Source organism: Dama dama, chromosome 16, assembly GCF_033118175.1.
Source record: "Dama dama isolate Ldn47 chromosome 16, ASM3311817v1, whole genome shotgun sequence".
NCBI classification, from domain to species: Eukaryota; Metazoa; Chordata; class Mammalia; order Artiodactyla; family Cervidae; genus Dama; species Dama dama.
The window spans coordinates 13,388,601-13,403,747 of NC_083696.1; the positions used below are offsets into that span (position 1 = coordinate 13,388,601).

At 44.4% G+C, this 15,147-nt stretch overlaps 1 protein-coding gene across 11 annotated transcripts in view; it reads left to right on the forward strand.

The window, feature by feature from the left end:
* Positions 1–15,147, forward strand: part of EPB41L4B (erythrocyte membrane protein band 4.1 like 4B) — a 140,665-nt gene that overhangs the window by 47,206 nt on the left and 78,312 nt on the right. For all 11 annotated transcript variants that reach the window (XM_061163456.1, XM_061163459.1, XM_061163462.1 and 8 more), the window contains 9 exons: positions 3,663–3,705; positions 4,541–4,619; positions 6,521–6,565; positions 8,387–8,439; positions 12,496–12,616; positions 13,930–14,017; positions 14,175–14,263; positions 14,560–14,629; positions 14,726–14,895. In XM_061163456.1, coding sequence (XP_061019439.1) covers positions 3,663–3,705; positions 4,541–4,619; positions 6,521–6,565; positions 8,387–8,439; positions 12,496–12,616; positions 13,930–14,017; positions 14,175–14,263; positions 14,560–14,629; positions 14,726–14,895 — 758 coding nt within the window. The remainder of the gene's footprint in view (positions 1–3,662; positions 3,706–4,540; positions 4,620–6,520; positions 6,566–8,386; positions 8,440–12,495; positions 12,617–13,929; positions 14,018–14,174; positions 14,264–14,559; positions 14,630–14,725; positions 14,896–15,147) is intronic.

Genomic DNA, 15,147 nt, shown 5'->3' on the forward strand with positions numbered 1-15,147 from the left:
AGGAAAAATGAACTTGATGTGCATAAGCACAGGTATTTTTTATTTTTTTTAACTGAAGTATAGTTGATTTATAATATTAGTTTCATGTGTATAGCAAAGTGATTCAGTTATATATAAATTTTCTTCAGGTTATTTTCTGTTAGCGCTTGTTATGAGATATTGAATATATTTCCCTGTGCTAAACAGTAAATCCTTGTTGCTTATCTAGTTTATGTGTAGTAGTTTGTATCTGTAGTTTAATCCCAAACTCCTAATTTATCCCTCTCCCCTTTCCCTTTTGGTAACCATAAGTTTTGTGTGTGTGTGTGTGTGAGTCTGTTTCCATTTTTATATATATAGATTCATTTGTTATTTTTTAGATGTCACATGTAAGTGATAGCATATGATATTTGTCTTTTCTCTGACTTATTATGATCATCCCTAGGTCCGTCCATGTCGCTGCAAATGGCAATATTTCATTCTTTTTTATGACTGAGTAATAGTCTATTGTGTGTATATACCACACCTTCTTAAACCAGTCATCTGTTGATGGGCACTTGGGTTGTCTGTGGACACTGGGGTGCACGTGTCTTTTTGAATGTGTTTTTTTGGGCTTTTTGGATATATACCCAGGAGTAGAATTGCTGGATCAAATGGTAGTTCTATTTTAGTTTTTAAAGAAACCTGCAAATCAATCAATGTAATACACCACATTAACAAATTGAAAGATAAAAACCATATGATTATCTCAATAGATGCAGAGAAAGCCTTTGACAAAATTCAACACTCATTTATGATTAAAACTCTCCAAAAAGCAGGAATAGAAGGAACATACCTCAACATAATAAAAGCTATATATGACAAACCCACAGCAAGCATCACCCTCAATGGTGAAAAATTGAAAGCATTTCCCCTGAAATCAGGAACAAGACAAGGGTGCCCACTCTCACCACTACTATTCAACATAGTGTTGGAAGTTCTGGCCACAGCAATCAGAGCAGAAAAAGAAGTAAAAGGAATCCAGATAGGAAAAGAAGAAGTAAAACTCTCACTGTTTGCAGATGACATGATCCTCTACATAGAAAACCCTAAAGACTCTACCAGAAAATTACTAGAGCTAATCAATGAATATAGTAAAGTTGCAGGATATAAAATTAACACACAGAAATCCCTTGCATTCCTATATACTAACAATGAAAAAACAGACAGAGAAATTAAGGAAACAATACCATTCACCATTGCAACAAAAAGAATAAAATACTTAGGAGTATATCTACCTAAAGAAACAAAGGACCTATACATAGAAAACTATAAAACACTGATGAAAGAAATCAAAGAGGACACAAACAGATGGAGAAACATACCGTGTTCATGGATTGGAAGAATTAATATTGTCAAAATGGCTATTCTACCCAAAGCAGTCTATAGATTCAATGCAATCCCTATCAAGCTACCAACGGTATTTTTCACAGAACTAGACCAAAGAATTTCACAATTTGTATGGAAATACAAAAAACCTCGAATAGCCAAAGTAATCTTGAGAAAGAAGAATGGAGCTGGAGGAATCAACCTGCCTGACTTCAGACTCTACTACAAAGCCACAGTCATCAAGACAGTATGGTACTGGCACAAAGACAGAAATATAGATCAGTGGAACAGAATAGAAAGCCCAGAGATAAATCCACGAACCTATGGACACCTTATCTTTGACAAAGGAGGCAAGGATATACAATGGAAAAAAGACAACCTCTTTAACAAGTGGTGCTGGGAAAACTGGTCAACCACTTGTAAAAGAATGAAACTAGAACACTTTCTAACACCATACACCAAAATAAACTCAAAATGGATTAAAGATCTAAATGTAAGACCAGAAACTATAAAACTCCTAGAGGAGAACATAGGCAAAACACTCTCCGACATAAATCACAGCAAGATCCTCTATGACCCACCTCCCAGAATATTGGAAATAAAAGCAAAACTAAACAAATGGGACCTAATGAAACTTAAAAGCTTTTGCACTACAAAGGAAACTATAAGTAAGGTGAAAAGACAGCCCTCAGATTGGGAGAAAATAATAGCAAATGAAGAAACAGACAAAGGATTAATCTCAAAAATATACAAGCAACTCCTGAAGCTCAATTCCAGAAAAATAAATGACCCAATCAAAAAATGGGCCAAAGAACTAAACAGACATTTCTCCAAAGAAGACATACAGATGGCTAACAAACACATGAAAAGATGCTCAACATCACTCATTATTAGAGAAATGCAAATCAAAACCACAATGAGGTACCATTACACACCAGTCAGGATGGCTGCTATCCAAAAGTCTACAAGCAATAAATGCTGGAGAGGGTGTGGAGAAAAGGGAACCCTCTTACACTGTTGGTGGGAATGCAAACTAGTACAGCCGCTATGGAAAACAGTGTGGAGATTTCTTAAAAAACTGGAAATAGAACTGCCATATGACCCAGCAGTCCCACTTCTGGGCATACACACTGAGGAAACCAGATCTGAAAGAGACACGTGCACCCCAATGTTCATTGCAGCACTGTTTATAATAGCCAGGACATGGAAGCAACCTAGATGCCCATCAGCAGATGAATGGATAAGGAAGCTGTGGTACATATACACCATGGAATATTACTCAGCCATTAAAAAGAATTCATTTGAACCAGTCCTAATGAGATGGATGAAGCTGGAGCCAATTATACAGAGTGAAGTAAGCCAGAAAGATAAAGAACATTACAGCATACTGACACATGTATATGGAATTTAGAAAGGTGATAACGATAACCCTATATGCAGAACAGAAAAAGAGACACAGAAATACAGAACAGACTTTTGAACTTTGTGGGAGAATGTGAGGGTGGGATATTTCAAAAGAACAGCATGTATGCTATCTATGGTGAAACAGATCACCAGCCCAGGTGGGATGCATGAGACAAGTGCTCCGGCCTGGTGCACTGGGAAGACCCAGAGGAATCGGGTGGAGAGGGAGGTGGGAGGGGGGATCAGGATTGGGAATACATGTAAATCCATGGCTGATTCATATCAATGTATGACAAAACCCACTGGAAAAAAAAAAATAAAAATAATAATAAAAAAAAAGAAACCTCCATAGTGGCTGCTCCAGTTTGCCTTCCCAGCAACAGTGTAAGAGCGTTCACTTTTCCCACATTCTCTCCACCATTTATTATTTGTAGACTTTTTGATGATGGCCGTTCTGACCCATGTGAGGTGATACCTCATTGTAGTTTTGATTAGCATTTCTGTAATAATTAATGATGTTGACATCTTTTCATGAACCACAGATATTTTTATAGTATACCAAGCAGGTTGCCTAAGAGCTCATAATCTGGTCCAATCCCTGGTTTTGTGAGTGAAAGTCGCTCAGTTGTATCTGACTCTTTGCAACCCCATGGACTATACAGTCCATGGAATTCTCCAGGCCAGAATACTGGAATGGGTAGCCTTTCCCTTCTCCAGGGGATCTTCCCAACCCAGGGATTAAACCCAGGTCTCCCGCATTGCAGGTAGATTCCTTACCAGCTGAACAACAAGGGAGGCCATCCCTGGTTTTAGTTACTAAGATTTATAGGGGAGGGTAACTCCAGGGGACTGTGAAATCTTATTGATGAATCTATTCCTAAAAGAAAAACAATTTTTTTTCTTTCTTTCAGCACTGGCTGGATCATTCCAAACCTATAAAAAAGCAGATGAAAAGTAAGTAAGCAGAATTCAGTCTACTTACCTTACTACTTTTTCAGAGAGTGAACTCCTTTGCCAATGTTTTGAAGTATTACATTTTCATTAGAACTTGGGAGCATTTTCAAATGGATTCAGTTCTAAGGATGGTTTAATTTCCTAAGACTGGCTAAATGTTAAGAGTTTACAATTTGAATGGGAGTTTTTAGTAGATGTTAAAAAACACACTATGCTCTCTTTTGAAATTAGACACTTCCTCCAATGAGGACTGAAAAATATGATGTTCAGAAACATGACTTGATATCTGTGACATTCATGTTCTTGTGGGTTATGAAGTAGATTCAGAGAATGGGAGAGCTGGCGGGATCTTTGACAATCTGGTCCTGCTCTCTAATTTTATGTTGTGGTAACCACATTTCTTCAATGTGGTCTATGTATGAGTAAGTTTTTAAAATCTAATACTTTTAAAGTATTTTTACTGTAGTTACTTTTAGATTACAGAACACTTGGCTGTTTGTGTGTCCCTTTCCTATATCCCACTTAGTATCTTGTTAAAAGTTAGTGTCACTGGGGTATCTTGGCAGTCAGGGGTGAAAGTGAAATGTTAGCTCTCAGTAAGTCATCTAGATGAGTAGGATTTTCTTCCAGAATGAGATTACTAACTACACTGTTTTTGTCAACACCAAAGTCCATTTTAGTTTTCCAAACTGGGGTTGCTTTGTATGTTCTGTTGTTATTTTCCAGTGGCATGGTGGATATGTTAATAGATTTAACGTGTTTTTCCTTTTGTCCATTCTGTGATCTTCAAAACTTGGGGAAAAACATCTTCAACCTTCCATCTCCAAATGCTTAGTTGGACCTGCTTACGCTTTGCACTTTCGAGTTAAATATTATTCTTCAGAACCGAACAACCTTCGTGAAGAGTTTACAAGGTAGGAAAAGAAGCGAAGGAAGGTCCTTCCACCCACCCACACCCCATGGCACTTGCCTTAGTTATAATCAGCAGGTCTTCTAGACTATGGGCTCGCCACCTCTTCCGTCTGCTGTCTTTGTGTTCTGAGCAAAAGTTATGAACACTTTGCCTGTGCTTATCTCTGTATTCTGTTGAAAACCTCTACTTTGCTTGATTGGACCTTTCCTTAGGAAATCAAAATTTAGAAGTATATCTTCTCGTCCCATTTCTGTTTTGTTGGACCTCGGGTAAATTGGCTAGTTGGTCTCTGGCACTTTATTTTTTGTCTCAGATACCAAAAGGGAAGGCAGATATTAGAAGAGTGTTTCACCATCCAGAACTGCCATTTTATTTAAGGAGCGCTGCAAAACATTCCCTCGATTGTTGTAGTATCAGATTTGTTGGTACTTCTTCATGGTGTCTTTCCACCCCATCGCGTTTCTTCCTTGGTATACCTGCCTGTGTCTGCCTCTAAGACTTCAGAGATAGTGCAGAAGCAAAAGAGTCTTCAAAAACATTTTACGTGTGGACTTTTCCTCCAGCCACCTTGCTGTCAGTGAGATTTCTCGACTCAGTCTCCTGCTGCCTTTGATTCCCCAGACTCCCCTTTGTCATTGTCTGTGATGGACAGCAGTGGTGACAGGTGGTCCATGGCTGTGGCCCCTGGCTTGGAGGTGACCACCTAAGTAGCACTTTAATGACTGACTTTATCACCATGCCCCGCCATGGGAGGGGCCTGTGGGCTTCTGTAGTTAAGATTTCCTATAGGAATTGGAAGTTCTGGCCACGTCAGTACTGTCTCCTCCTTAACATGGGTACTCAGTTTAATGGCAGTTGAGTGCCTGTCAGAAGTAGGAACATTCTCGAATGTACTAGAACCTTCACCACCACCCACATGTCTCGGTCACCACATTATCCTATATCCATTCCACAGAGAGTGACTGTGTGCACTGTGTTCAAAGTTCAAACAAATTACATTATCCTAGGGCTCCCCTTCAGAGTCCTGTAAGAAATGTGCTGCTTCTAGCTGTCATCAAAGCCAGTGATTCTTAACCAGGGGTTGTGAATCAGAAACACCCAAGAAGCTTTTGAACAAATCACATTCCTGGGGACCACTCTTGCGTGTAAGATTCTCATTCTGTAGGTGTGGAGCGGAGCGTGGGCAGCTTTGGTTTTTACAAAGCACTGTAAGTGGTTCTGATGCCCACATCCTCCTGGTAAAAAAGGACACTTACTTAATCTCTTACTTCAGTGAACTCCACTGGTGTCATTTGCTTCCTTCCTCCCCATTTTCCGTGACCAGTTCCAGGATTTCTGCTTCCTCTGTGTGTGTGTATGTGTCCGTGTGTGTGCACACATGTGTTTTTTGGTTTTTTGAAGACAGAGTCTGCGGTTAAACTCGGCAGAAAAAAAGCCTCTGGCAGTCACTCACTGCAGTCAGCTGCAAACTCTTTGAAACAATCAGCTGCATCCTTCCTGAAATCTGCTGGCAGGGTTGGCTGAGGGTCAGATGCAGTGGCTCCACCCTACCTGTTGGATTGTGTGAACTCTTCGTGTGTGTGTGTGTTTGTCTGTGTGTCTGTCTGTCTCCTGGAGGCCCACGGGCCTTGAGGAGGCGTCATTGGACCGTGCAGCTTTCCATGTTCCATCCTCCAAGTATCTTGCAAATTTCCTACATGCATGCACCTTCCTAGTTAGGTTCTGGAATGCCTTCCTGGGACAGGAGGAGATGCTTCCACCCAGGTTCTCATCTGACCTGGACTCCCCTGTTACAATGCAGACTTCTGGACTGCGTGGGGGTGGGAGCAGGGATGGGAAGCTGGGGATTGGAAGTGGCTGGGGAACAGTGACCCTCTGTTGACTTTTGTATATGTTTGTCAGGTACCTGTTTGTTTTACAACTCAGGCATGACATTCTTTCAGGAAAGTAAGTATGTTTTTTTCTAACCATTAACTCAAGATAGATCATAGTATATTTTCTAAATAATTCATTGTGTGTGTGTTTTTTTATAACTCTTTACCCTTGTTCCCTTTTCAAAATAAAAACAAAGTACACCAGGCATTGTAAAATGAGTCTGACACTTGTATCACTGTCATCAACATCTTATGTTAAATAAATCCTTTATGGCTTGAAGCATTTCCAAGAGCATTTGATATCTTCAGTGATGTGTTTGGGGGAGTTATTCTCTCCCTGGTCACATCATTGCTCCATTCGTAATGGCTTTTGTTGTATTTGCAAGCAAGATACTTTATTAGCATGTATACACTTACAAGTATTTGGATCATCTGAAAGTCTCGCTCATCACCATCTGCATTTATGTAAAGAGGTTATGTTCTGATTCTACTAGAAAGAGGTTTAGATGTCTCATCTCATTTCCTTTTCCTCTCTTAAAAAATGGTTTTTAAGTCCTAGGCCTCTGGCTATACAGTGTTGAGCACGACAGGCATTGGCACTGAAGTGACTGATTTTACAGGCGGTGCATGTATTTTAAGGATATGCGATTTCAGCAGTCATAACTTTTACAGCTGTGTCATTTTTCACCAGACATATTGACTGTTTTCTGCTACATGAAAAATTAAGCCCCACTGAATCTAAAAAGCAGTACCTGCTCTTGACAAGAATACATTTTGATTTTGAATATAGCCTGAAGGTGATTTAAAATGTGATTTCTGAAGCTGCAGATTCTCCGTAGAATCTGTGCTACAGGAATCCTAGTGGAAGGTACACTCTAGGACAAGCAGATGGTACAGTGTATACATTTGCCTTAGCCGTGCGATACAGGTCTCTGACTGTGTGGGTACCAACGTGCCTGTGTATTTCTCTCTCACCACACTGTGCTCCCATACCAGAAGCCTCTTCCCTAGTGATTGTCTTCGGTCTGGAAAAATATTAATGGCGACATCTTGGATTCATATAGCACTTTGCAGTTGACATGCACCTCAGCCTGACATTACCATATTCACAGTAGACTGGTGTTCTGGCCCCAGCATTGAATTTACCAGCTAGCCGGCGGTGGGCAGGACACTTGAACACAAAGTTCCTCATCTCTGAGGTGAAGGGTGGGGAGCATTGGCCACACCCATAGTAGGGGTTGACATGCTTGAAGCATTGACCACACTGGATAATACATGTATGTGAAAAGGCTTTGAAAACTATGAAGTGCTATACCAATGTATGTCATTATTATTTTTCTAACAAAATTTGTGTATTCAGTATGAATGGGATCACCGGATTTGTAGTAATACAGCTCTGTGGCAATGTCTCAGTTATTTGATTGCTTGGGTATATCCGGCTCTCCTGGCCATCTTAGATATAGTGTCTGTCTGTTTATTTCTAACACTAGGACCTTGTTTCAAGAAAGACTTAAGGCAACTTGAAAAGATGTGGGTGTCAAATCAAGATAAAATAAGTTTAAAACTAGTAAAGCAAAGGAAAGGGTTTTTCATTCTCTTTTCCAAACTTCCCCATTCTTGCCAGATTCAGGAAAATTGCCCATTATGCTTAGAGTTGAAACTATACCTCGATGGGGTTAATTTAACATATGAGGAGAACTGACTTTGGGAAACAGGGAGAGTAAGTCAGGCTGTTTGCATTTTTTAATATAGACAGCAAAAATAGAAACCACAGAGAACAAAAGTCATTATCTAAATATCACTACGTTCTGAAAAATGGTTTTAGTGATATTTTGTATAGTTATGAATATTAAAGTTCATATTTAGAGTTAATTTCTTTCTTTTTTTCCCCAAGATTGAAATGCCCATATGAAACAGCTGTGGAATTAGCCGCTCTCTGCCTACAAGGTACATTACTCCTTAGTGGTAATTAGCATTTTAAAGTTATTGCTTTTCCTTTCAACAAACGAGGGTCTACTATTAGCAGGCACAGTGCTCTGCTTTGGGGGTATAAATGAACATGATACAGTCTCCATCCCCGAGTAGCTTCCGGTCCCCTGAGGACCACAAGGCAGGATCACATACTGCATGCACACATATATACTGAGTGTGGTTCCTTCAGCAAGAGAGACCTGCAGGAGGCTCGGAAGTGGCAGGCCCATGGGAGGAAGGGTAGATGGAAATGAACAGAGGAACCGAGGCACAGAGAAAAAAGTACACAGAGGCACCAGCAGTTGAGCAATGTCAGAGGGCCAAGTTCAAAAATCTGTGGATGACCTTGACCCCAGTTAAAGCACATCCACTTCATGTTGTCAGCAGTGGTGCCTTTGAAGAAGGAGGCAGGCCCCATCAGATGTGCGTTTTAGAAAGGCCACAGTGGTTATGATGGGGAGAAGGGACAGGAACAAGACCAAGACTGGGGCTGGGGGTGGGGTAGTGAGATGTAGCTGTAATAAAACTAAACTGACCAAGGCTGGGGTTAAACACACACACCCCCAAACCACATCAATTATATAAGGAGAAGGACCCAGTCATTAGGCTTCAGCGTTGAAAGAGGAGTCAGAGATGACTGCTAGGCTTTTGCTGAGAATGGGTGATGGTAACAGCGAACGGCTAGACTAAGAGTCAGGCTCCATGGCGGGACATCCGTGCCGTCTCTTGGCTCAGAGGGGCCAGTGGGGCCTCTGGAAGCTTCTTGAGTCAGTGCAGATCAGGCTCCACGAGAGAGGTCAGGCTGGAAGCGCTGACAGGGGAGCCATCAGCATGTGGGTGGGAACAGACGGCTAAGAGGGCTGCCTGCCTGACTTTCAGTGTTGACCATTCCATCCATTTGATGCATTGGTGGATTTTAGTTTAAGATGCACAAGATAAGTCTCCAGCACTAATTAAGAGGATACTAATGTGTAGCTGCACATAAGGAATTTCGTTAGCACATCAGACAGACATATGCTGTGGACTCTTTGACCAGTGTGTTCTTTGGCTTCTATGGGATAATGAATTATGATGTATTCATTCATAATCACTAATCTTTTTGAACATCGGAATAAGATTTGGCTTCCCACTTTTGTATTTACCAAGTTTTAAAACTTGATCTAAGTCTTTTCAAATTATAAAATCAGTACAGGCTTATTACAGAATATCAGGACAAAAGACGAGTAGAAGGAAGGAAGGAAGCCACCATCCTACTCACAGACAAGCAGAGTTTCTGTCTATGTGTTTTGAGTTTTGAAAATGTAGTTCTGGTCATAGTTGTATACAGATTGTTTTGTGTGGTTTTCTACTTGGTAATTTTAATACATAGATTTCATCATGTTTATACTCATAAAGTTGGTTTTTAATGACCAGATTACTCCCATTCCCTGATAGTTCAGTTCTTTAGTCACCTTTAGTTCTTATTCTTGAGTGGGGACTCGGCTTACTGTAGGTGATCAGTAAGTGCAGAACGGACTTGAAGAGCTCCCCAAGGACTGTGAAATTTCTCGAGAGCCTCTGTGCATTTGAAAACTGAAAGGAAAGGTGTTTCCTCTCATGCTGGAGCCGTGAACACGTGTCTTGCCGCAGTTGTCCTTGAATCAGTGCCTCCATTGATGCGGTGGCCCTGCTTGGAGGCTCTGCTCTTTTGAGAACGAATTTTATGGTTGATTTGAAAATTAATTCAGGTACAAAGAAAAAGGAGGAGGGAAAATGTAGGCGTTTGTGGTGTGTCCCTGCTTTGTTCAGTTTCAGGTTTGTGGATAAGGCATTAGAGACCCAGGCAGTTAAGGGACTTTACCCAGGTCACACAGGTCAAGCGGGGGTCAAGCCCTCCTGCCTCTCAGCTGTTTCTTCCACACCCCCCATCCCCCACCACAGCTAAGCGAAGTGTGCTCTTGCTGGCAGGTTCTTGGAAGGCAGGCAGCATGCTTCCTCAGGATGGGTGTCCTTCAGGCCTGTGTTAGTCCCCCTAATGATAAGGAGGGACACTAGCTCGCCTGGTCTCACGGGAACCTCTGAGTCATTGGCCTCTCCCTCCTGTGCTTGATGGTGTCGGGGCACAGTTAATCAAGTCTCGTGCAGACACCCCAGCAGACACATGGCTCGCTTTGGCCCATGTTGCAGGGTGGTTCATATCAAGGGAGACCTCTTTCCAGGCCGCCCTTCCAACCTTGCTGGGTCTGCAGCTTCAGGGTAACATCTAGGTCAGAGATCAGTTGCAGCCCCCCAGCCTTGGAAGCCCAGCCCTCCCCTTTTCTGGGCAAATATGTCCAGAGCAGAAGCATCACTTGTGGCTCTGCCCAGGGTCCCCAGCAGCTGCATACCCTGATCCAGACCTCTGGTGGTCTTAGGGGTACCGTCCAGCTAAGAGCTGCAGATTTGAGGGGCTGTGGTCAGGCAAGGAGACAGCCCTGAATTCCCCGCCCAGTGTCAGAGGCTGTCTCATGCAGTCCTCACACCAGCCCTCCTTGCTTCCTCTGGGTGGACAGGGACATTTCATCCTCTTCTGCAAGCCTACAGGAGTCCCTCTCCGAAAAGGTGGACACTGGGATTGGGGCTCAGAAGCCAGTGGAAAGGGCTCCTGTGTACATTAAGGGTTGCTGTCAACTCGGGGTATTCGATCATGCGCTGGCTTGTTGGTGGGATTCTGTGTTAAGCAGTGGTTCTCAAAGTATGTTCCCTGGGAACATACTGCATCAGCTCCATCAGAATCACCTGGGAGCTTGTTAGAAATGCAGGTTTTCAGGGTGGGAGGTGGGTGAGAGGTTCAAGAAGGAGGGGAGGGACATATGTATACCTATGGCTGATTCTTGTTGTTCTATGGCAGAAACCAATACAACATTGTAAAGCAATTATCCTCCAGTTAAAAATAAATAAATTTATAAAGAGAAATGCAGGGTTTCAGGCCTTATTCCAGACCTATGGATTCAGAACCTCTGGGAGTGGGGGCCAGCCATGGGTGTTTTAACAACTCCTCCAGGCAATTCTGATGCATATTTGTTAGAAAAGCCCTGTTGTAGATCCAGGCTTTTCCAGGTAATGTGTGTCCCACCCTCCTGGACGTCTGGTGGGAGGGGGGTTTGCTCTTGCAGGTCCCAGGTGGGGCCTGAGATTCTGCATGGTGAGCAAGCTCCCAGGTGATGCCCACACTGCTGGTCTGCAGACCACACTTTGTATTAGCCAGATACCAGAGGTAATCGCAGAAAAGGAGCAGAGGGACATCTGGGGGATTCCTTTTCCCTCTGGGCTCTGCCTCCTGTCCTGCGAGGGTTGGGGGAGTGGAGAGAGATTTTCTCATTCAGGTCTAGGAGGAATGGGCCTCCTGCGTCCTCCGGCCCTGCATTCTGTGGGGGCGGCTTTGGGCTTTTTGCTTGGGATCGCCCACGTGGCTATTGCTCCTTTCTGCACAGCCGCCTCCCTCCCAGGTTCTGCCTGAGTTGCCGCAGTTGCTCCCACAGCCCTCGTACCCCCTCTTCCCTCCCTCCTCACGCCTTCCCTCTCCCTCCTGACATTCCCCCCACCCCAACACCCGATTCTGCCTGTGCTGAATTCTTGATTGGTCCTCTCCAGTACTGCAGACTCTGGTGTGCTGCTCAGACCCACCCTTAACGAGAGCCTTGTTACATGGATGTTTCTGGGCAGGTCCCCATTCCCTGCAGTTGCCTTTTATTGCAAATTTAGGCATTACAGTTTGGTGGGGGTAATGTAATCAGGGCCTCCCTGGGCAGGAGAAGTAGTCGGGAGAGAGACAGTCATAATCGAGATGATGGTGTATGGCTCAGTGGGGAGCACATTGGAGTGATTGGAGGGGATTCTGAATGTACCTGTGGGGACCGAGTGGGAGTTAAGTCCTCCTGAAAGGAGGGCCTTAGTTATACCTGAGGGGGTACCTGTGCTGTTTACAGCCAGGCAGAGCGCCTTTGGACTTGCTGCTGCAATAACCAGAAGCATTCACTGTCTTATGTTTTCTCCCTTTTATGAAACCTGCAGCCGAGCTTGGGGAGTGCGAGCTTCCAGAACACACACCAGAGCTTGTGTCTGAGTTTCGGTTCATTCCAAATCAGACAGAAGCGATGGAATTTGATATCTTCCAGAGATGGAAAGAATGCAGGTACCTTGATGCTACCGTCTAGCATTCCGATGTATGCATTTGGTCACGTGTAAGCATTGGTCAGAGGGCTTCCCTGACAGCTCAGACAGTAAAGAATCTGCCTGCAATTTGGACGTCTAGGTTCAATCCCTGGTTCGGGAAGATCCCCTGGAGAAGGGACTGGCAACCCACTCCAGTATTCTTGCCTGAAGAATCCCACTGGACAGAGGAGCCTGAACCTGGCGGGCTACAGTGCATGGGGTCACAAAGAGTCAGACACGACTGAGTGACTAACAAACATTGGTCAGACTCTTTATCTGCTGGTGGAGCGGCTCTGCTGATGACTGAAATTACAGCTCCAGCTCTTCACTTTCTCTCCTGCGCTTTAGCCCTGCTTTTCCAAAGGCCCACAGGACGTCTCTCTTTCCAGAGCTGTGCAGTAAAAACCAAACCACATTCCGGGTCCTCTCAGAAATGCAGGACCTGGTCCTGATTTGCTCATCGAATAACCAGGGCCTCTTTCCCAGCCTCCTGAACAAGCCAGGGGGTGTTGCCTGGATCCAGCCAGTCTGCATACCAGGGGCTGTGTGCATGGCCTGAACTTCAAGGCCAAATCCTACAGAAATGTGTCCTGTGGTCCCTTACGGGGACACTCATATTTGAGACTGTGTGTTGTACAGAGTTACATTTCAGGACACGTGGTCACCACAGCTAAATCCAGCCCTGTCATTTATCCTTTGCTTTGTCCCCTTTCCCCCCTCAGTCACCCTAGCCTGCCAGTTTTATGCCTGGAGAACAGGCCCGCTGCCTCTCCTACTGCCCGCCCATCTTCCCCAAACACTGCCCGTGCCGAGTCACTCCAGGACTCAGAAACTTAGCATGGGCTCACGGTGTCGCGCAGCCATTCTGACTCTTGAAAATGGCATGTGACCTCAGCACATTCTTGTATCCCACTGAAACAACGTGGAAAAATGTGGATATAGAATCTTGCCATACCTCACTCCCCATATGCCCCACCCCACCCTCTGCCCTGCAGGAGGGTGCTCTGAGCAGTCAGCTATATATACTCAGCCTTTCTCCTTTGCACACACGTGCACGTATCTACACACACAAGTGCTTCCTCAAGCCTTCATATTGTAAGCCCTGCTCTCTCCTCTTTCTGTTAGCAGTCTGTCCTTGGAGGTTGTGTCATGTTAATGTACACGGTTCCCACCCCCCCCACCCCCCACCCCCGTCCCTTTAATTGCCCCAGGCACCCTTAGAATGGCCATGCCCTGCAGACTCCTGTGGGTGTCCACACCGCAGTTCACACGTGTCTTGTTGGTTTTTCTAAGGGGAAAGAGCCCTGCCCAGGCGGAACTCTCCTATCTGAATAAAGCGAAGTGGCTGGAAATGTATGGGGTAGACATGCACGTTGTCAGGGTAAGAACTGTGCCATTTAAGTAACTGGGGTTCCCCGTGATGGGAAAAATGTGGAAACAATGTGGAAACAAAGTAACGCGGTGAAGAACTGTTTTGCATTCTGCTCTGTGACCACCTGTTAGAACCTTCTACCGACTGTGCCTTCGTTTGTTTGTAGGGAAGAGATGGCTGTGAATATTCTCTTGGACTGACCCCGACAGGCATATTAATCTTTGAAGGAGCTAACAAAATAGGCTTATTCTTTTGGTAATTTAGTTTTGTCCTATATTAAAAATGTCTTTTTCCTCTTTTGTGGTGGAATTCTATGTGAGGGATGATGATCGAGGGATGCTGGCAACACCCAGATTCGTTTTAAAAACACACAGACTCTTGCGTGTGTGGGTGTCTGACAATGGAAGTGGCGCTTCTGAATAATCACACTTACCTGAATGAATGATTTCTTAAGCAAATCGAAGCGTAACCGGTAGAAAGGAAAGGGCTGTGTAATGTGTAGATGGTTGCCCCTGCAGACTGCGCTTTTAAAATGCTTTCTCTCTGGCCAGGCCAAAAATTACCAAGATGGATTTTAAAAAGAGCAAATTGACGCTGGTGGTGGTGGAGGATGATGACCAGGTAAGCCTTGCCCCCGTCCCTCCGCTTCGCCGGGAGTGAGCCTGCATCGGTGTTACCAGCACCCGCGTAAACCAGAACTCACACTTCTCCTCCGAGGGCCGGGAGCAGGAGCACACGTTCGTGTTCCGCCTGGACAGCGCCCGGACCTGCAAGCACCTGTGGAAGTGCGCCGTGGAGCATCACGCCTTCTTCCGGCTGCGGACGCCGGGAAACAGCAAGTCCAACAGGTCGGACTTCATCCGGCTCGGCTCGCGCTTCCGGTTCAGGTAGGCGCCATTTTTACCGCTCGATCACGAGCCCCGAAGGAGGGCGGCGGGGACGTTCTGGGGAAAAGGAGCCGTGGATGTGCATTCGGGGACTTGCATTGGACCTCACGCTCCAGCTTCTTCTTTCAGCCTCCCTATCCTGCTTGATAAAATGAGACTAATCATCACAAAATGCTTAACCATTGCCATTCACCTGGAACCGTGCTAATACAGTAGACACGAGCTACAGGTGGCTGTTTAGATTAATTAATG